Below are 23,399 nucleotides of genomic sequence, written 5' to 3'. Positions count from 1 at the left end.
GGCTCATCAGTTGGTAAATAGCACACCTACCAAGATGCATGGTTAGTGGTATTATAAATTTACTCATTCGGGGCAAATATTTCAGGTTCCATATGGTAATCAACATCTATATCTTCTGATGGCCAGGCAGGCATTTTTGAAAATGAGACAAAGTCTCTCAAAGTGCATTGGCACTGCTGGTGGCTGCAAGTAGGCTATGCAGTGGCCTCCACAGTATGCACTAGCCATGCTTCTTGGTAGGTGTGCTGTTTACCAACTGATGAACCCAACTTAAGCACACTGGGGCGAAACGCTGTCAACTAGGAATGAGTTAGCTATAAAATTTATTATGTCCAATAAGGGATCGACTATATTGGTATTATAATTTACTCATTCGGGACAAATATTTCAGGTTCCCTATGGTAATCAGCAACTATATCACAAGACCAAAGTTATCAAATATATGTAAAATCAGGTTGTATGTTTTGCATGTTTTAACTAGTGATGAATTTTTATGAAATATCTTATTTAGTATTTCATACTCCCTAATTTTTGTTATGGAATTATGGCAAAACAACAATCCCCACATATAATCGTGCATAACTTGGTCTTCAGGTGTCAGTTTAAATGCTACAATAATACATTTCGTGACATGCATGCTCAAGCATAGTTCAGATCTAGTAGTCTCCCTTGTTTGGATGAAAGGTAGATGGGTATTTATAGAACTGCATGATTCTCGGGTATTCCTCGGCCTAATGAGTGAGATGGAATGTCATGCCATTGAATTTGTAATTTCAGTATAAGACAGTATGTTAATAGATGTAAGGTGTAAGATCAAGTGCAGTATATTTTCTTCATAATATTTTGTTTTTCAGCGTGACTTAGCTGTTGGGTTATGGAGGAGTGAAGTATTATGGAAAGTTTTAAACTTCGAATGGTTTAATTTGTGGAGATATACAGTAATCACACCATCATTTAATATTAAGTACTGTGTTGCAGAACAAAATAATATATAATGTATTATGGTAGTTTTAATCAAGTTCCTGCACATACAGTATTTCAGACATCTATATTTATATCCAAATTTTCGGGGAAAATGTGCAAGATAAATTTCAGAGTAAATACGGTTCTGTCTTAGGAAATGGAATTGCAGAGAACTGTCTCGATCTTAAATTTTTTTTTTTTCAGTATGTATTATTACTAACAATTACAGTCAACTCTGAGCATAGGGTTTAAAGAGGGCCAATAAGCATCAAAATGGCAAGAGTAAGTTGACGGAATAAACTTAGGGATGCTAATTTTGTGGAATTGAATATGGATAGGGAAGTGAACAACACAGTACCAACCATGGAATTAAAACTAGATAGACCTTCTTTTTTTGAGTACATTAATTTTTCTACTGTTCACAGATAAACAGCAAACAGCATTACAGTGGCCACGAGGTCTGAAGATTACAAAAGCTATTGTTGATTTTGTAATGCAGGAGGAGGGCTCAGATGTGGAGACTTTGCGTAAAGCTATGTACTGCCAGGTATGGAATTACAATTATATAATTGTATTATATTTTGAAACTCCAAAATGGATGATTATATTGAACATGAAGTTCTGATTTTAGCCAGTATACATAATACCTGTAATGACTTACTCATGTGAAGACATTTCTTGCTGAGGTGTGGACTCCATGAAGACACAGTTATGTACAATATTACTTATCTCTTACATTTTGGTGGAATATCTGACAGTATGAGGGGAGATTCAACTATGATAAACATGTTTTTCATTAACAAAATCCTTAAAATCATCCCTAGTGGTGAAATTCAATTGCGTTCGGTGGGTAATTACATTGCCAATAATATGTCTTGTGTTAAAAGTTATAATTTAATATTACAGCCACTCTATTTTACATATTTTTTCCCTAGTAGAGCCTTTATAAAAACGTACCATATTTATTTGTAAAATTGGACGCCATCACATACGAGACACATCCCAGTTTTCCCCTTATAATTTTGGTAGGGAGAAAAAGAGTAAGAGAGAGAGAGAGAGAGCATTATTTTTAGTGTGTGTCTTAGTATTTATTGGTGGTGATGAAAATTTAAGGGCAGAGTAGTCGTGTTCAAATTCATATGATAAGGTTGTACCCTCTCACTAGCCTTCAGTGGGTACATCCAGAAAGCTCTGGATGAGAGGAGGGAGAAACTACAACAATGACAAATTATGAACCTTTGGGAGAATGTAGATTATGCTTCGGTCTGCTGATGACATTGCACAATAGCAGAGAGTGAAACAGAGTTGAAAATAATGTTGGAAGTAATGGGCAGTACCTTTCTAACTGGGTACAATATGAAAATTAATATGGAAAAGACAAGAATATTCATGGTGAAATAAAATGGTGTATGGCTTTTAATGCCGGGAGTGTCGGAGGACAGGTTCAGCTCGCCAGGTTCAGGTCTTTCGATTTGACTCCCGTAGGCGACCTGCACGTCATGATGAGGATGAAATGATGATGAAGACAACACATACACCCAGCCCCTGTGACAGAGAAATTAACCAATGGTGGTTAAAATTCCTGACCCTGCCGGGAATTGAACCCGGGACCCCTGTGACCGAAGGCCAGCACGCTAACCATTTAGCCATGGAGCCGGACAATATTCATGGTAAGCAGATATCATAGTGAAGTAATTCTGCATGGGAAACCTCTAATGCTGAAAAGTTTATTTACTTACAAAGAAAGAAAAAAAAAACTGATAGTAAAAGAGATCTGGTTGGCAGAATTAACTAAGTAAAGACAGCCTACAGTAAGAGAATGAAGCTCTTCACATCTAATAAAGTCACCGTGAGGCTAAGAAAACAACTGATCAAAAAATATGCATGGTGTGTTTTCCTCTGAGAGAGAGACCTGACATTAAGTGTGACAGACAGAATGCCAAGCAAGCATTCAAGTTATGGTATTAGAGAAGAATGTTGAAGATATTCAGGATAGTTTGTTTACAAGTTGCTTTATGTTGCACTGACATAGATAGGTCTTATGGTGATGATGGGATAGAAAAGGGCGGGAATTGGAAAGGAAGCGATCATGGCCTTAATTAAGGTACAGCCCCAGCATTTGCCTGGTGTGAAAATGGGGAAACCATAGAAAAACCCTATTTAGGGTTGCCAACAGTGGGGTTCGAACCCATTATCTTCCAAATGCAAGCTGACAACTACGTGGCCCAGTCTGCACAGCCACTTGCTTGATGTATATTCAGGACAGACATAGTATGAAGAAGTACTGAGAAGAATAGGAGAGATGCCATACTTGACAAAGTACATCAGGTAAAGAAGAAATGTCTGGGTTGGACACAGGATCAGGTATGGGAATCCGCTAGGAGATTTCTGTTGAGGGAAGAAATAATAGCTGTAGGCCTAGCCTGGAGTACGTTGCTAGCCTGGACTACATTGGAGAACTAGTGCAGGATCTAAGCTGTCAGTCGTATGTGAAACTGAAGAAATTGGTTCAAACTGGGTCTATTGGAGAACTGCTGCCAGCCAACCTTGCAGTTGACAACCTTTACCTATTATCAGGAAGTTTTCTCTGAGAAATGAACATTCATAGCTAGGAATATACATTTTGCCTGAAAATGTCTTAATTTGCCACATGCAGTACCTTAACCCTTTCCACTCAAATTATTTGTAAGTCCTGATTTCTCCCAACTTGTATTTATTTATTTCTGTCAGCATTCTTCATATTTTAAAACCTGGCATTAAGTTCTGGTTGTAACAATATATACAGGAAGGAACTACAAAATTAATGAATGTATGGTATTTACACGACACAAAATAATGTTTTTCACTTTCTTAATGGTATGTCTTGAGTGTGTGGAAGTGTTCAAAGCAAATGGATGGAGCCCTGGTTGCTTCTCACAGGTTTTACAGAAGTGGACTGTCTCTCGCCTCCCTCCAACAACTTTCCTGTCACTGCAAACCTTGCAATCCTTAGTTTTTCCTTCGGGATGGGGTACAGCAGGTGCAGCTTGCCATTCGGCCTCACTTCTTCATCTGTTGAGGAAGGTCTTCCCCTTTTCCTGTTCTGTGTATTCCACATATTTTCTACAAGTTGTCTTACCAAGTTTTTCCTGAACTTCATCTGGTTCATTCCATTGTTAACTTCTTTGAAGAGTAGGAAGGCATTCACTATTGTGATCTCCAGAAGCCAGAAGAACATTTTTCTCCACCACTTCACTGACTTACGTGTGAATGTGTATGAGCTAGCATAGTGGTCAGAAAGATCAGCGTCCCCAATGTATATATTATAAGCACATATGACAGTAGGTTTCTCTACAATTTCCTCGGCACCTTGACGTCTTATTCTTTGCACAGGCTGAATGGAATTGTCATAGAAAGTGGATAGCATAGCAATAATCCACTTGTCCTTCCAAACCAAGCATGAAGTGTTATCTGTTCGGAGTGCAATAATGTCATGTTGTTTCATTCTCTTTGTTGCGGCTTTTCTCACTTGTAATGGCAGACCTCTCCTACTTACCATTACATTGCCTGTAATATGAACCTTTAGTTTCAGTAGCTCAGCTTCAAGGTCGTAACTAGTATAGAACCAAAGACATGAAACCCATTTCTGTTGATGGCTTGCAAAACTTTTGTAACCAAATGAATAACTATCCTGCAAGTGAAGGGTAAATCGGGCCTAACAAGTGATTGTGTGGTTATTGAACCATAAAATGCGCGTTTCTAGAGAGTGGATGACTTGATTTGCGAGTTCCAAGGGCGATTATATTTTCAGCTTAAGTTACTTCATACATAACTTGAAAGAAGATAGAGAGATCTTGTGGTAGCCCTTTGTGGTGCATTAGCTATCAAACTTGATTAGCAATGGAATAATTTGTGTTAAAGTTAAGAATGAGTCAAACATTTTAAATTCAAATTTGTAAAATCTCTTTTTTCTCGAAAATGATTATATTTGTAAATACTGCTGTGGAGAGATAACCTTTGGTTATTGAAGTAGTCTTTATTTATTTTTACCATGGTAATTTAGGTCGGTATCAAAATGACAGGGAATAAGCACCAATTACGAATTAAGTACATGATTGATATTGTTGAAGAGTATCCAAACACCAAACAGTTTGTTAAGGTTTTCCTTTATCTTTTTCTATACCTGCAGGTTCAAAGAGCTAGAATAAGGATCCAAGGCATTGAGATGATGTACGAACTCTTGAAGCGTGATTATCTCATTTCCTCTGTGAAATATGCTCTTTTGAATGGCTGGCTTGGATTGGCTCAGAAGAAGCAAGTTCTCAGGTGAGTCTTATCACTGTTGATACTTACTATTATTAGAGAGAAAGCTTCTTCTTCTTCTTCTTCTTCTTCTTCTTCTTCTTATTATTATTATTATTATTATTATTATTATTATTATTATTATTATTATTATTATTATTATTATTATTATTATTATTATTATTATTATTATTATTATTATTATCATCCTTCTTCTTCTTCTTCTTCTTCTTCTTCTTCTTCTTCTTCTTCTTCTTCTTCTTCTTCTTCTTCTTCTTCTTCTTCTTCTAAGTGGCCTCTTTTTTTTACTCTTTTGAATTTTAGTGTATGTGATAAAGGATCTCTCTGCATCCCCTACATCTCAACACAAACTCTGTGGTTATAGAAAAGGTCTATTAAAAAAAATTAAAACTGGATCTACAGATTTTTTTGTGTTGTCCTAGAAGTCTTTGTATTTTTAGTCGCATCTCAAAGGTAATTTCTTTTCAGAATCTAGAAGTAGAATAGTATTCGTATGGAAAATCAGAATTGTCAAAGATAGGGAGAAAAATAAGAGCACTCATGAGGATTATCACAATAAAAGTAAAAAAAGTCACTTGTATAGAAAGAGGAATATGTAAAGGACCACGTAGGATTGGCATGATGACTGGTCATTGTGAGGGGGGAAAAAAGGTGTTTAAGATATATTTCACTTTGGCTTTAAGAATGTTTACTTTTGTGTCCATTCTTAAATTTTAGAGAGGAGATTTCATACTGCCTGGACAACATCCAACTTGTGAACCCCCATCAGAAGGTTGAGGTGGTTTTAGCCCAGGCTAAAATCACTGCCTGGGCTGTTGCTGCTCTAAGAGAGAACATCTTGTTGGCTGAACAACCTCGTCGACCCAATAAGCTGAAGGGCAAAGGCTCGCTAAACCAAGGGACATACAGCTGGCTTCGTAAACTACCTTGGGCCAGGTACATATGCAAATGTTAATGAACATACTTGCTGTCATTCTCTTTAGTTATTTTTTATAAGGTCGTTAGTTGTGTTCCTTTTGGATATTAGTTCTGTACTTGGTGCGAAGGGTATTTAAATACTGTAGATGTCCGTTATAGCGAGAATTCACAACAGCAAAAAATCTACTCGCTATAGCGGATTGTCGTTATATCCGATGTTTGTCTAGAAATCGGAAAACCCCCCATATACATTAAAATCGGTGTGAAACGGCAATCAGTTTGTTCAAAACTTGCGTTTCCGCAGATGATATCCACACAACGGCTTACTTGTTTGTTATTTTTCGAAATCCGATACTACGTGAAAATGTATGTTTAATTTCATTCTGAAAAAATATAGCACAACATTTCTCCGAATCCAAGATGAACCCCACTTTTTCCTTCAAAAAATTTAACTCAGGCTCAGAAAGTACTTTGTAAAATCATATGAATGCCTTTGTTGTACAGTAGACCTACGCATTTTTTAGACTACTTTTTGACGCCGAACATTAACTTTTGTCATGCCGTACTTTTTTTTTGCGACTGCAAAATGATTCTTTATTTCCACGAGTTTAAGGACCATTAACTTAAAATTGGCATCGTAATATCGAAGAGAACCCGTTGAAAATTTGCCGGCAATACCTATTCCATGCGTCTCTACAATACGACAATCCATCAGTAAATTATTCTTGCTGTCTATAAAACTGTTACTTTTACTCAGCGTCAGATATAACCGGCTACCGCTACACGCACGTCTCGCTTGCCGGGTTCGGCCAAATTCAGCAGCTAGCGATGAATAGGCCTAATCGTGGACGTTGAAAGTCAACGAACGAGTTTATTGCGCCACAGTGTGGCCATTCCACCCTTGGGTTTTTCGTGCACATACCTCACAATTTCATGTTTGACTTCTTTAAAGCAGCCTTGTTGCGGACCACTGAAAGCATTTTTTGTACAGTACGCATTTTTTTAGCTCTTTGTCTTCATGCTAACGCCAAATATTCGCTTTAGTTAGGCCTATGCCGTAGTTTCTTGCGGCTGCACAATTATTCTACATTTATGAGTGTTTAATAACCATTAACTTAAAATTGGCATCATAATATCGACTAGAACCCGTTGAAAATTTGCCGGCAATACCTTTTCCATGTATCTTTACAATACGACTATCCATCACGAAAATATTCCTGCCGTCTATAAAACTTAATTTTATTAAGCGTCAAGTACAATAGACGCGTTATAACTCTGCCACTGAGTAGCCATGGCCTTTCTAAGAATTCGAAGGCTCGCATATTTTGATGCCATTCTGCAGATTTGAGAAACGTTTTTGTAGAAGCTAATAGAACGCCATGCTCTCTTCACTATTTCCTGAGATCCAGTGACGTTACACACAGACACTGTACAACCGGTTGTCGTGGCTAGCGATGTAGGCTGTGGTAAAGAGGCGGTCGTTTATTGTCAACGAGTTTTGTGTGCGTGGGAAAAGAAGCAGCGTGGTTGCCGTAGTAGTACCAGTGGTATCCATTAACTTACTGTTAGGCCGCAAATGCAAGACAACCCTTGAGTTTTCGCATGAGATTCTGAGAAGAAAAAAAGTCTTGGATTTGGAGAAATACGGTATCACTCCAGAGGTTTCTGTGGCAAAAACTTCAGTTTTCTTCTTCAAATGGCGTCATCATGAAAACATCCTTGAATCGCATGTAGAGAAGTGATAACCTACTCGTGAAAAATTTTCATGTAAATAGCCTTTCCGAAATTTAACTACACGCGAGAAGATATGAAATATCCTCTGAAATCAGTGATGTACTCTGCCATATCTCAAGGTGTATCCCATTCTTACTTAATTGCAGTATTTAGCCTCAAAATTAAGCTGTCGTTTAGTCAGCCTTAATTTTTAACGATTTAAGAACCGTTATCGGACACATTATTTACACATTTATTATGAAAATATTATCTCTTTCATTTCGAATTTTCTTTACGGAACAGCAATCAACGGGTATTACTAATCGCCTTCAAATGTCGGCGAGAGAACTTGCTAGTGCACATAGCGAGGAAACTATGCCGAAGGTAATCGATCACATGCAATATCCGCCTAGCAATTCCATGGAAATTCTAAGTTCCCATGAAGGGAATTAGATTCTTTTCCACCAATAGAGCATATCAAAAGCAGATCAAGAATTAGATGTATGGCTTTTCCGGCGTTTGCTGCCGGAAAAGCCATACATCTAATTCTTGATCTGACACATGCAATATCATCGCTCTGGTTCAAAAATATCGGTAACGGAAAAATCGTGCGCTCTTAATCGCTCGTAATAACGGATACGTCAGTGATAGGGCTCTCGCTGTAACCAAAGGACGATACACAGTTTAATGTAGGAATTTTGAAGGGACATAAAACAATCCTCGCTATAGCGGAGTTCTCGTTATATGCCGTACTCGCTATAGCGGACTTATACTGTATATTCTGCATCCTGGTAGGCTATTCAAAATTTCCTCAAGCTGCATAAAACATTTTTCTGTAAATAACCCCAGTACTAACCAATAGAATGACATTTGAATTAATAAATATTTAATTCTTCATATAATTAATACATTTTCGTACCTGATCAGTGATTTTTTTATTTAGTTGTGCTTGATTATCTGAAAAGTGGTACTTTTTGGGGAGTGGGGGAATTACTGTAAATACATTTTTCGTCCATAACATACAGTATGAAAGAAGGGTTTTGTGAACCAGTATTCTTCAGATCAGGACTCTCACTCCTATCATAAATACAAATCCCAGGTATGACCACATTACATCTCCTGTAATACAATCTCCCTATAACTATGGTGTATGTGTAGCAGAAGCTACTCCTTCTGAATAAAGCCGTGTTGTTGAAAGCGTGCCAAACCACCAACTGATAACTATCATATGTTACGAATTGTATTTCCGAATGTAATACATAGTGACTGGAAGCATTCTTTTATAAACTGTGGCTGTTGAAAGCCAAATCCTGATTTTTAAGTATATTTCATGCTTGTTCTCTACATTTATCACATCAGGATTTACCTTAACAGCTGTAAATGGGATAAGATTGTTTAGGTTAGGTATGCTATCACCTGGATAGTGCCAAAAGTTCCAAGACGGAAGTAATAAAAATAAATAACAGGAAAGTTTGTCGCATTTATGGATATCTACAGGTGTGGCGGTAATTTGTTTATTATCACAATGTTTAATTTCGTATGTTTGTTGTCTCCCATTTTTTATTAACGCATACCCTAGTATGTTTTATTTGGCGTCTCCAAAATTCGCTGAATGTAAGTAAGTTGGGACATAAAAATCAATATTATTATTATTATTATTTGTTAGGTACATTGGCAAGTAAAACAATTGTGATCAGATTGATTTTTTTTTTTTCTTTTCACATTTTAAACCTACTTCTGTTCCAAAAAACCTGTATTGACCCGAGTCACGGGATATTAAACGATCACTTTGTTAACGATCTTGCCTATAGGCCTAGCATCAACCGTGAATATTTCTCAACTAATGTAAACTAGTTTCCTCATCCCAAGGTGTGCAGCTCTTGTTTAGATACGCCCCCAGTGGAAGGGAGTTGCTGTACCATTTTTACCGCAAATCAACCTTCCTGCCATCTCTGCCAGTATGGTACCGAGAATCAAAGTCAGGCTCCCGAGAGTGGCAGCTAATTGTGCTGACCATTACGCTGGCGGGCATTCTTAACTACAAAACACAGGCATGTATACATGACTGATGTGTGCTTGCAATGCGCGGGTTGGACACAAAACTATTCACCTGTTTGTGTGACCATCAGACCTGCAGTAGGCCTGCGATACGGAGGTGGACATTTCTTAACTACGAAACACAGATGTACTGCACAACTTTGACGCGTGTTTTCATTACATGGGTTGTACGAAACTATTCACAAATTTGCGTGAGTTCATATGAGCTGCATAAGGCTTGTACCCACTTTGAAGCGGAATTGTTCTTTTCTGACGAATTACGTTGGGAGGGGGGGGGGTCTTGTATGTGAGATTAAAAAAAAAAAAAATCTTCATCTGTAAAAGCCAAGGCAGGTCTAATACACCAGTGAATACGGTAACTATTGTGTTGATAAAATGTCACTGTCTTGTTCACACAGCTGACGTATAAGGCACTGTGAACAAAGACGCAGTAGTTTTGCTTTCATTGTTGCCATTGCAGGGTTCACTGTTTATCACCACTGCACAGTATGCTGCAGTCATGCTCATCTAATTTAAATCATCATTTCATCATCACTTTTGCCATCCTTTTGTGATATTTGAAGCTATTTCTTTTCAGTTTTGACTCAGTTTATTTAACTGTTAGGGTCATCAGTATATCAGTACTAATTTATGAATAAATAAATTTAGAAACTACGTGAAAAAAGAAAACACTTGATAACAGAATTTTTTTTTCTTTTTTCATGTATAATTCTGTTATATGTTTTCTTTTTCAGATAGTTTCTAGATTTATTTATTCATTAATTATTTTTGACAGACTATGTTTGTCATTTGCACAAATTTCATTTACCACATTTTCAGGCTGTTCAGCTGGAATTTGTCGACACTCGCTATGTGAAGCAATGGTGGCACTGAACTGGAAGTGTGGTATGTGACTGGTATTTCCCTTGTTCAAGGGTTCTAACAGATCTCTTCACACTTGCACCAGGCAAGGTGTTAATCAATTTCCTATTACAAAAGGATACTTGTATAACTTGGAAACACTCCAAGTCCAAGGGAAAATTAATTGAAAACAATAATGTAGAAGCGCTTGTAAAAGGTGGATTGACAGATCAATTCACTATAGTAGTATATAGATTTTCAGCAGGGAATATAGACATATTTTATATGGTGATGATGTTCATATCATACTTATTTGTGTAATGGATGCACCACAATTTTCTGCCTTAAAAATTTGGAAAATTATTTCTCCAGGAGGAAACAGGAGAATTTTGGGACCTATTGGACCAGACCATAGATAACATCCCCAAACACCATATAAAATTATTAATAGGCGACTTCAACGCTCAACTAGGCAGAGAAAGAAAATACCGTGACATCATCGGAAAATGGCCAGCACACAAGAAAACAAATAAAAATGGAGAGACACTAGTTGACCCGTGTAGAAACCATAATTTAATCTCAAAATCTACATGTTTTAAGAGGAAACCCAAAACATGGAAACACCCTGACTACACTAAAGGAGAATAGCAACTGGATCACGTCTGCATGGACAAATACCACCACAAAGAGATCTATAACGTCAAAGTCCTCCGAGGAATAGACACAGGTTCAGATCACTACGTAGTTAAAATTAAAATTAAACTCACTCCCCAGAGGAGACAACAAAAGCAAGCCCTTAAAACTAGAAGAAAAATAGATCCTACCCAGCTAATCAATAACAAAAATTACCAGAAAGCAACTGAAAAAATAAAAATCACAGATAAACTTGAATACTTAGTACACAACCTTAAACAAATTGCAGAAGACCTGGCTCCAATTAAACCACGTAAAAAACACCAATGGTGGAACAGTGAATGTGATGAAACAGTGGAGAAAAGACATCAGGCATGGCTATTACATCAGTCCCAAAAGACAGAAGTATCCTATCAAAAGCTAGTAAAACAGAGAAAAGAAACTACCCAAGTCTTAAGAAGAATAAAAAGACAACATCACAAGGACACCCTGCAGTGAATTGAAGAACAGTTCAGTAAAACTCAATCAAGGGACTGCTACTAAACCTTCAGAAAGCAGCTCCAAAAATATGAACCCCCGACCCTACTGATGAAGGATGAAGATGGTAAGCTGGCCCATAACAATAAAGACAATGCAGAAATTCTGGCTAAACATTTCAACAAGCTTTTAAATTGTGAGGAACCTACAGAACTCCTTCATTTGGACACCAACACCCCGATAAAAACATCACCAGAAAACATCAATCCCCCCACAATAAAGGAAGTCTACCAAGCTCTGAATAAATTAAAAAACTACAAAGCGCCAGGAGAAGATCAGACCTTTGCGGAAATCTGGAAATATGCAGGAACATCAGCAAAAGTTGCTCTCCATCAACAACTTGTCTCTATCTGGATTAAAGAAGAACTACCAGAACACTGGACAACAGCCCTCATTCATCCACTGCACAAGAAAGGGGACAAAACCGACCCTAATAACTACAGGGGAATCTCGCTCCTAGACATAACATACAAAATATTTTCAGTAATCATCCTTAATAGGATAAGTTTACAACTTGAGAAAGAACTAGGAGAATATCAAGGAGGTTTCAGAGCCTGGAGGAGCTGTCCTGATCAGATCATGAGTCTTAAGTTGATAATGGACTATAACAGGAGAAGAAACAGAGATATGGTGATAACATTTGTAGATTTCAAGAAAGCTTATGATTGCATCCATAGAGAATCTCTGTTTAAAATTTTAAGACACCTTGGACTACACCCCAAATTAATAAACATGATAAAATTGACTCTCACCAATACCAAATCAAAAGTGAAGTTTAGGGGTGAAACATCAGAGACATTTGAAATTAAAACTGGACTACGGCAGGGAGATGGGCTCTCACCACTATTATTTAACTGTGCTCTAGAAATGGTAATGAGGGAATGGTTTAGAAAATGTCCCCCCAAAATAAAGATTGGCTGAAAAATCAAAACAAATTGCCTGGGTTTTGCTGACGATTTAGCATTACTAGCAGTGGACATAAAAGAAGCAAAAACCCAGATATCAGAACTTCAAAACATTGCAAATAAAATTGGCCTCAAAATATCATTTGAAAAAACAGAAATTATGCCCCAAAAACCAACACAGCTAAAAGAAGTCACCATAAATGGTAATAAAATCAAAATAGTAACTCAGTTTAAATATCTTGGAGAAGTAAAAACACATAACTTAAATGAAAAAATCTCAATCCAAGTAAGAACAAATAGATTAGCTAAAGCACAAAAATTAACATGGGATATCTATAAAAAGAAATGGCTATCAATAAATACAAAAATAAAACACTACAACACAGTTATAAAACCGGGAGCTACATATGCAGCAGAAACACTCTTTTACCTGAATAAACAATCAACGACTGACAGACTTCAGAAAATTGAAAGGAGGATTGGAAGAACCTACATCAACAAAAAATACCAGAAAGATGGTCAGTGGCGGTTAATACCAAACAAAGTCGTGTACAAAGAGCTAGAACCCATTACAGATACTATGCGTAAGAGGAGACTGGGATTCTTTGGACATATCATGAGGATGCAGGACTCGAGACTTCTGAAACAACTAGTACAACACAATCTCGTCTCAAAAAATACCACAACAGGATGTAAATGGATCAGAGAAGTAAGAGAGGATCTGAAGGAAATAGGCCTTACAACAGAAGACACCACAAATAAGATAAAATTGAATACAAATCTCAAGAATACAAACCTCCGCTTTACCCTTGCACAAAACAAACCAACAGCACGCACATTTTCAACTGAGGAAAGGGCATGAAGATCAGAGCGTCTGAAGAAGTACTGGGAGGACCGCAAAGCCCCAACAATCCCTTCAAAGAGACCTGAACGACGGACTGACTAAAGTGATCCTATGTGGTCATAAAAGAAGAAGAAGAATGCATTTCATTTGTACAAAAATTGTTTTCAAAATCAGATGGATATCAGTATGCAGTGAGACTAGCGAACAAAGATTAATGGCGCAGACAGAGTTATGCTGACCACACTGTAAACTTCCTGAGAAGGGTAGAAGTTGTTTCCATATAATGTATGTAAAGGGGATGACAGTGTGCAGTATTTTTAGTGTGACACCGGGGCAATTTGACCGTGTGGTTAGGGGCGCACCGCTGTGAGCTTGAATCCGGGAGATAGTGGCAGCCCTGAAGATGGTTTTCCATGGTTTCCCATTTTCACACCAGGCAAATGCTGGGGCTGTACCTTAATTCAGGCCACGGCCGCTTCCTTCCCACTCCTAGGCCTTTCCTATCCTATCGTCGCCATAAGATCTATCTGTGATCTATCTGTGTTAGTGTGAAGTAAAGTCAATTCTAAAAATAATTATATTTTTTAGTGTGTGTGTTTTTTATTTCTTGACAATAATAACAAACGAAGGATGGATTAGTTATGTTTAAGTTAAAAAAAAAGCTTTAACCCCCTGTGGGTGGGGGACGCAGACAAGAATACACCCACGGTATCCCTTGCCTGTCGTAAGAGGTGACTAAAAGGGGCGACCAAGGGATGATCAAATTAGAACCATGAGACTACTTGTAATTAGTACTACCACGCGGGGAACACCATGGGTCGGTTTTACTTGCGCGTAGCACCACTTTGTTAGGTACCAAATAGGTTTGTGATTAGTAGCAATAGAGTACGTTGCCGGCTTCTACAGTACCTGTGATTCGTTCCCCTATATAAGCAACACCATGTGATGAGCGACACCATGGTACTGCCTTGCCTTTGCTTAGTACCCAATATGTGAGGAACACCCCGGCATAGTGAGGGTCCCTGTGGTTAGTCCACGTATGTGAGGAACACCATAGGTTTGCGTTGCCTGTAAATAGCGCTGCAGTGTGCGAAACACCATAGGTCTGCGTTACATGTGCGAATTTCTTTACCTGTGAGTAGTGCCATAATGTGTGGAATATGGCGAGTCTATGCTACTTTTGATTAGTACCGCAACATGACAAATAGCATGATTCCCTTTTCCTAGTGATAAGTACCATTATGAGGGGCCGATGACCTGAATTTTGGACCCGTTTCGACTACAAGCATCATCAATGGTTAACAATGTTCTCTCTGTCACTTCACCTTTGACAAGTTTCCAGGCCAATTCTCTACAAGATTTTGTCAGAAAAGTTGGACTGCAGAAAGTTGTGCAATCAATAGGTTCTGAAGATGCTGACCAAGGAATACAAAATGAAGAGAATGCTAGAGCTTTGACATTTTTGACCCGGTACCATGAGAAAGTTGATGTGTTATTGGATCACATTGGTTTTTTTTTTTCTAGTTGTTTCACGTCGCACCGACACAGATAGGTCTTACGGCGACAATGGGACAGGAAAGGGCTAGGAGCGGGAAGGAAGCACCCGTGGCCTTAATTAAGGTACAGCCCCAGCATTTGCCTGGTGTGGAAGTGGGAAACCACGGAAAACCATTTTCAGGGCTGCCGACAGTGGGGTTCGAACCTACTATCTCCCGAATACTGGATACTGGCCACACTTAAGCGACTGCAGCTATCGAGCTCAGTGGACCACATTGTCTTGGGGGATGAGATGTGGGTGTAACACATGACCATTGAATCCAAGCAGCAATCACTGGAGTGGTGAGACACATTATTCCCGACTAAAGTGAAATTCAATCGGTCTTTCTCAACTCACAAGCTTATGGCAGCAGTGTTTTGATGGTTTGGGACAGATGTGGTTGTCTGCTAGTGACTCAGCACCAGGGACAACACTCAGTGCAGCTGTGTATTGTGTGACCTTTATTTTTTTTTTCCTTTTTTCAGTCTCTGACTTTATACTATAGTAGAACAAATATTATTCATTGCAGATATTTATTAACTATCTTGGGTATGCTGACAAGTAATCACCATGGTAATGAAATCAGCCTGCTGATGAACTCTGGGGTTTTGGCTCTCATTCACACCCTTGTCAGGCAGTTAGGTGAGTGTCTTTTTTATTTTTTATGTAGCATATACAGAAATCAGAGCATTTATTAATCATTCTGATAATTTCAAATATTAATATGACTGTAACTCTATAAATACTAGAAAGTAACGCAGCGACTTGAAATGTCAATTGAATGCCTGCTTTAGAAAAACTAATTGAACTCGCTGCAAGTTTGAAGATTATTAATTGAACTTAGTAAGTTTTGTTTATTTGAGCTTATTTGATATTCTCTCCTTATAGCATACAGATCTAACATATCTTATAAACGAAATTGACTTTCAACCTATAGGTCGATTTCGCTTACAATGCTGTCATGAAAATTCAATATTCATTATCTTATAAAATTTGAAATAAGTTTGTAGAAAATCTGAAATGTTAACAATAAGTTTGACAGAAAAATTGGTAAATATGTACTAGCAATAAAATATGCATGGGAGCAGTTACGAATATAAGGCAATAGACTACTTTAACCAAGGACTATCATATTTCTTTGTATACAACATTAGTCATTTTTCCTCCAGTACGAAAAGATTTTGTTTTGATGTAACACGCGGAAGGGTCATGTAAAGCTTCCATGAGAAAAGCATTCTTCATTGAGATCAACTCCAACCACGGTAAGTGTCTGACATTGTGCTTTGTGTATTGTCATGCCAAAGCAGACTTTTACTGAGAATTCAACTTGTTCGAAATGAAAAGGCAAATCGGATGGAATCATACGAATTCTTGGTATTGAGACCATTTCTCCTGTGACACAGCCAGTTAAGATAGTAGCTTCAGTCGAACACTTTTTCAAAATTTTCGCTGCCAATCTCGTTTTATTTCACAACTTTGGCAGGTGTAGATCACATAACAATATAATTAATCAAGATCAACTCATGTGGTGGTAAGCCAGAAGTATGTAAAGAATTTTGAAATTTTGTAGGGTAATGAACAACTCCTTCACTTATTCCTGCAACATTGTATTCATCTGGTATACATATGTTTTAGTAATCACATAAGATGGCCACTAAGTGGCTAAAACTAGTCCCAAGACTGATGTAATATTATTTACTTGATATATTGTATTTATTTATTTCTTATAACTCCTTCACTATCGCAGACTCTGTACTGAGTAATATACTTGAGCCTGGGCAGTGAATTTGGGAAAAAGGTGACTTCCTTTGTCTTTGTGAAGTCATTCTTTCTTTGTCCTGAGACAGTCGAGACTCTCTTTGTCGGTCAGTTTCGTTATGTGATAAACACACTTTTTTCGAATGCAATGTACTATGTATTCCATACCTATGTTCACTTTCCATCTCAGCATGATGGGTTTTCATAGACTTTATATAACAAAAAATCACTGGAAAATTATTATTGTATCGTAGCATGTGCAACGAAATATTCACAAGTAGACTTTAGAAAAGCCGAGGTGCATGAAATTAACAGTGAAACTCCAAACACATCGCCCCCTCCCCCAGTCTCAACTTGACTATGTAACCTGTGCAAGAGAATGTTCACGGATGGAATTTTAAAAGAAGCCGAGGTGCATCAAATCACCAGGGAATCTCCAAACACGTGCCTCTTATCCCAATTTCAACTAGTCTGTGTAACCTGAGAATCAAAATGTTCACAGACAGAATGGAGATACGCGAAAAAATGAAAAATGTGTTGTCTCCCAAAGTATAGATTAAAATTACATGCTGTAAATGACGTTTTAATCTATATTAGTTACTTGAACAAACAATTTTTGATAAGGTTTCTGTTCTTCTTCTTCTTCTTCTTCTTCTTCTTCTTCTTCTAATCTTCCTCATCATTCATTACCATCTTCTTCCGCTTTTCCCACAGTTGTAGGATTGAGAACTGCATCACACGCCCTGTTTTAAACTGGACGCCGTTCCTAATGTAGGGATAGAGGGATGCAATCTCGGTTGCGTGATTCGTAACGTGGTGTGTTTTCTGATTTCGAAGAGGAGATTGTAGAAACAGACACAAACGTCCAGTCCCCGGCCAGATGATTTAATCAAAAGTGATTATAATCCCCGACCCACCCAGGATTCGGATCTGCGACCCTCTGAACCGAAGGACAGTGCGCTGACCATTTAGCCAAGCAGTTTGATAAGGATTAACTGATTAATTTAAAGATATTTTTAAATTTGACTTTTTTTACTGCTAACTGTAACGTAAAAATGGTTATAATGGGATATGTCTCAGACTTTTTTGTAGAATGTATTATTCTGAACAATTCTTACCATTACAGTATAGATGTATCTTTAACTGTTAATCAAACAGAAGTTAAAAAGATGCATGGGCGGCCACTTTTTCCTTCAACTTGCTGCATTTAAATTGTTATATCCATACTGTAAATGGTATTTTCAATCTCTGTTAGTTACTTGAGGTGAATAAACAATTTATTTTGAAAAGGATTTACTGATTAATTTAAAAAGTTGTTTCAAAATTTGACCTTGGTTTTTACTGCAAGCTGTAACCAAAAATGGTCATAGTGGGCTGTGTTAAAGACAGCTGTAGAACTTATTGAGTTGAGTTGAAGAATTCTTACCATTTGAAAAAACTTCAAAATTTCATCCATAGAAAGCCAAGAATAATAGCCAAGGGATTTGTCTTGCTGACTGCATGACACCTTGTAATCGGCATGCCTTCTGGCTTAGCAACGGTCACTTGGTAGGCCGTGGCCCTTCGGGGCTTTTGCACCATGAGGTTTTCTTTTTTTCTTTTTGATATTAGAAATGGAAAATTTTACAAATGTCAAACACATACTCAAATTTGTGGCGTAAAATGTAATGTAAATGTTAAAATATTTTGTTCATAGACTTAGTATTTAGTTTATAGATTTAGTATTTTGGTATATATTTTAAAAACGCATTTCTGAAACATTTGCTTTATAGCATTTATAGACTTCTGAAAAAATGCTCCTCAATTCTTGATTAAATCCCATAAGAATAGAATACATGTGGCTTAGGCCAAGTGACTGGAGGCTAGAGGAGTACAGGAATATCATCTTCAGAAACATGCCTGCATCCAGCATCTAGGAAATTAGTATTCATATAAAATAGAAATTTGAAAAGTTTAATGGAACTCAATTCTCTTAGAGCTAGTTCATGGTATATTCCTGTAAGTATGCTATAGTTGATGATACGCTATATTGGCGGTTGACTTTGTTAATAAAAATTGGCCATTAACTAGCACAATCCACTTTCACTTCAGGCAAAGCATGGACACATTCTACCACTTTGTGAGGATTTTCTGTGCCTTAAAGTATATTCATAGTGGTTGTTCATATTACAGGATCATAGATGAAACATGACTCTCATCAAACAAATTCTTAGCAAACCTGCCCCTTCCTATTCTGCTGTTCACAATCCATACAGAAATTAATACAAAGATTGTAATCTCAGACATTAAACTCGCACAGCATCACTGATTGCAAAATTGTGCACGAATTTCCCCTCTCCTTTTCTGATATTGGAAATCTACTGAAAGCAAAGATTTTAATCCCAGGGACTGAGCACCTGCAAAAACTTCATCTGGTATGATTTAATGCAAAATAGTTGCCTAAAATGCACCAAGCATTTGACTACATCAACAACTCCTAGTTCTCTCAATGTACCACTTATTGGAGCTTCTGAGAAATGTTTTCTACACACATGCTCTCTCTCTCTCTCTCTCTCTCTTTCTCTCCAGTTTTGAGTAATAGGTTCAACTTAACTATATATTTTGCAACATACAGGCAGCCATTGCACTCGAACTTGCAGTACATGAAATGGAGAGAATGGACTTGAGGACATAGTATTCTGCCAGAAATGGTGAAATAGTGTAGGCATAATATACTTAATATACTATGTCAAGTCAGAGAGAGTGGAATATAAAGGAACGCACATAATAGGATGAACACAATGGCAGGTCATTGTGGGAAGAGGGAGCAACAGAAATAGGAGATAACAAATGTGAAAACACAAAAGGACAAGGACAGTCTCCACATCTTCATACACTGCCGTCTTCTAATAGATAGGCTCTGTCCCTATCAGTCCCAGTTCTTCTACATCCATCTCTTCTCAGCCCCCAACGAGAGCTTGTTTCTGCTTCCCAGCTTCATCAGGGGAGCAGGCATCAAACACTCATTGAGGTGTCATATGTAAAGATCTTCAGTCTTGATGTGGGATAAAAGTAAGATAAGAAGAATGACTTGATTTGATACTTGTTTGTGGCTTTCCTATACTTTTATATACTGTATGTTGACAATCAGGATACAGTGAGAGTTAATTGTTGAAGGAGTTCCTGGTATTTTATTTTTCAACTTCTCTGAATCTAGTCAGATTTAATAAAGATGTAAAATTCCTCCTCATTTTCAGGTCCAGAGATCTTGACTTGTTCTGAGGATAAGGAAAAGGAGGTCTATGCCATATTTGAAGATGCTTTACATAAGAACTCCTCACCAACTGTAGCATTTACTGGTCAGGAGTTGGCTAGCATGATGAAGATTGGAACTCGTGTGGTGCGCGGTGTTGACTGGAAGTGGGGAGATCAGGTAAATAGTGCTAACACTGCTCTTAGTTGGAACTATATGGGAAAAGGTTAATTACGATTTAAAACTGCCACATCAACTTTAAAATCTGATTATCTGAGTGGTGAAAATGATTTCTAGTGTTGGAAACTAAAGATTTATGTATTATTTGTTGAAGAATAAAATCCATTTATACAGTATATAATCCTACCCTTACATTGTGATGAGCACTCTCTTGGTTTTTTAAGGACTGATAGGTAAAATTATTTGTATGTTCTACTTGCTTGTTAGGTAGAACTGCTAGGCACCTGGCAGTCATTATCATCATGGGCTTTCATTTGTTGGCAACTATGACTATTGTTTTCTGACTGCATCAGTTTTGCTAGTTCTGGGTTTTCAGATGGCTATAGAGACCTATTCTAGAATCACAAGCTGTGATGCTGGCACATGAAATTAACCAAAACTCATTGTCGTAGAACCTGGCAATCAGTTCTTCTCTGTTTTTCTCTTTCTTTTCTTTAATCATGTGAAATAATCTTCATGTTGATCCATATTGATGAATAGTTGCAATTTAATGAAAAAGAATATCCACCTAGTCAGTACACTTCTCTGGGAGATGGCTAAAATGCTCAGTATACAGCAGTTAACACAGTGAGACAGTAAGACTGTTCAGTGTATTAAACAAACTTTTTAGAATATGGGAATGACGTGTTGATGTATTCAGGTCAGCATCAACATCAATTTACCCGTGACATGGTTATATGTGTAACAAAGTATCTCAGATTTAATTCCAACAATTAAATTGTGTTGAAGCGCACTACCTATAACAGAAATGGATCATACAGCACTTGTGCATTTCTGGACCTGTATAACATTTTTTTCGTCCTTTTTTCATGAGGAATTCATTCCTGAGATTTTGCTTGTAGGTTTCATTACACCCAGAAAATAAATTAATGAGATAATTTATGATTAATATGTGTATTTTTCTTATTTGTAATAGGATGGACCTCCACCTGGTGAAGGCCGTGTGATCGGAGAACTTGGTGAAGATGGTTGGATTCGTGTACAGTGGGATAATGGCTCCACCAACTCTTATCGCATGGGCAAGGAGGGAAAATATGATTTGAAGCTGGCAGAACCCCCAACCCCTGCTGACACTGAGACTGATACAGACACCAACGAAGAGGTGGCCAAAATAAGTGCGTGGCTCTCATGTGGCGCAAGTAAACACCGCTCATGATAGGTGTTGTGTGTATGTGTGTCCTTGGACACAGTAACTACAATGTTTTCATTTTTATATTCTTCCATGGTTGGAAATCCATGTAGTATCTTTCTATTTTTGTTTCATACTTCGACTTCCAGAATTTTTTTTATCTGGATGTCTAGGTATAGTATTGAGTAACTCTTGAACTATTATTGTAGTTTTGTTATAAATGCAACAGCTAACTACTTTACATTTACATACCCTATAGTCACAGCAGAATCTACATAATTAAAATATTTTGGTAATTATCATTTTGGCATTTTTACCAAATAATTTTGATTGTAAAGAAATAAGTTTCCTGTTCTTTCTTCTTTTATTTATTTTTGCCAGTGGCGTTAGATACTGTGTACTGTTCCAGACTCTCGAGCAATACATGTTATAATATATTATCTCTATATTAAGGTACACAGGACTGTCTTAATTCATAAAATGAAAGAACAACAGAATTTAAGGGAGTATCGAGAACCGATAAAATGAACTTAGTTCAAGTAGTTTTTGTTTTCCTATACCTGTTTGTGTGATAGTATTTATTGTACAAAGTACCGTATTTACTCGCTTATAACACCCTAACACCCTGTTTTCCCCCCTAATTTTCAACTTCAAAAATAGGGGAGGGTATAATAGGTGAAAATTTCACATAATGTAGGTTAGGTTGGCATGGTTTAGAAGCAGAGAAAGGAACATCTGGCATCTTAAAACAACCCACACAAAATAGTTATTTATGCAAAAAGTTATATTAGAACCTTTAAACAGCTTTTTTTATCAGCCCCCCTCCTTCATTACCACAGCTGACTGGTCACATGTCCAAACACCATGCCACAGCTGTACAGCATCATGTGGAGTTTAAGGCTGTGCAGCGTTGCAGTGTCGGAAATATTGTGAAAAAGCGGTTAAATTGTATCACTTAGTTGGTATTATCTGATGGAAGCAGCTGGTACAGTGATGCCCATTTCCACAAATTTAGTCCATTCCAGCGCATAAAGCATTCTGACCAACCTCAACTTGCTTTAAAGTCTTTCTATGCAGCACCAAGACTTTGTGCAATTTCACAAGCTTTGAACTGCATGATTTAGTGATTTACAGCGTTGTTGCCGCTTGCTTCTCTAATCCACTCCATTTTCACTTCCAGGCATATGCCAGGACAGTTCCTATTCATAGGCCACAGCTGATTCCGTGCACCTTCATACCCAATTTCATTCACCATCATTTAATCTTCATTAGCTCCTCAACTGTGGTTGACATAAGAAAGGGCATCCAGCCATAAAAACATGCCATATAATTTCATCTTGCCTCGTCCCTAACACCTTATCAAAAAATAGGATTGAATGGGTATCTCTGCTTTGCTTTTCTTCAAGTGTGTATTTCTCAACATCTGTAGCATTTGTATGAGAAAAATTAATTAGCATTTCCTATATATGTTAATTGGAGACCATCTTTGGCAACTAATATGAACGAATCTTCCAAAACCTTTTTATCTGACATTCCACAAAAAAGCAACTGTGGACTTTCTGTGGGAAATGCATAGAAAATGGGAAAATTTTGGATTGCCTGTTTTCACAAACTTTCTCTGTAATAATGAATAATAACAATAATAATTTTATGGCCTCAGCTACCATATACAGGCATTTTTCTTCACCACCACCTAGGCTGCCTGCTTGTCAGTTTTGATGTTAGCAGGTAGCAGAGAAAAGGATATCTTTTGGGCAATGGATGGGTGAGTTTCAATTAATTTTCTCAGA

The 23,399-nt window shown here is 37.5% G+C and overlaps 1 protein-coding gene across 1 annotated transcript in view; it reads left to right on the top strand.

The window, feature by feature from the left end:
• Window positions 1–23,399, top strand: part of HERC2 (E3 ubiquitin-protein ligase HERC2) — a 509,505-nt gene that overhangs the window by 195,885 nt on the left and 290,221 nt on the right. Inside the window, exons 29-34 of the mRNA XM_068226746.1 lie at window positions 1,389–1,510; window positions 5,132–5,268; window positions 5,983–6,201; window positions 15,780–15,892; window positions 20,245–20,420; window positions 21,397–21,595. Of these exons, the coding sequence (XP_068082847.1) occupies window positions 1,389–1,510; window positions 5,132–5,268; window positions 5,983–6,201; window positions 15,780–15,892; window positions 20,245–20,420; window positions 21,397–21,595 (966 nt within the window). The remainder of the gene's footprint in view (window positions 1–1,388; window positions 1,511–5,131; window positions 5,269–5,982; window positions 6,202–15,779; window positions 15,893–20,244; window positions 20,421–21,396; window positions 21,596–23,399) is intronic.

This window comes from Anabrus simplex, chromosome 3 (assembly GCF_040414725.1).
Source record: "Anabrus simplex isolate iqAnaSimp1 chromosome 3, ASM4041472v1, whole genome shotgun sequence".
Taxonomy (NCBI): domain Eukaryota; kingdom Metazoa; phylum Arthropoda; class Insecta; order Orthoptera; family Tettigoniidae; genus Anabrus; species Anabrus simplex.
Note: the sequence above shows the minus strand (reverse complement) of the source record. Positions and strands in the feature narration are given on the sequence as shown.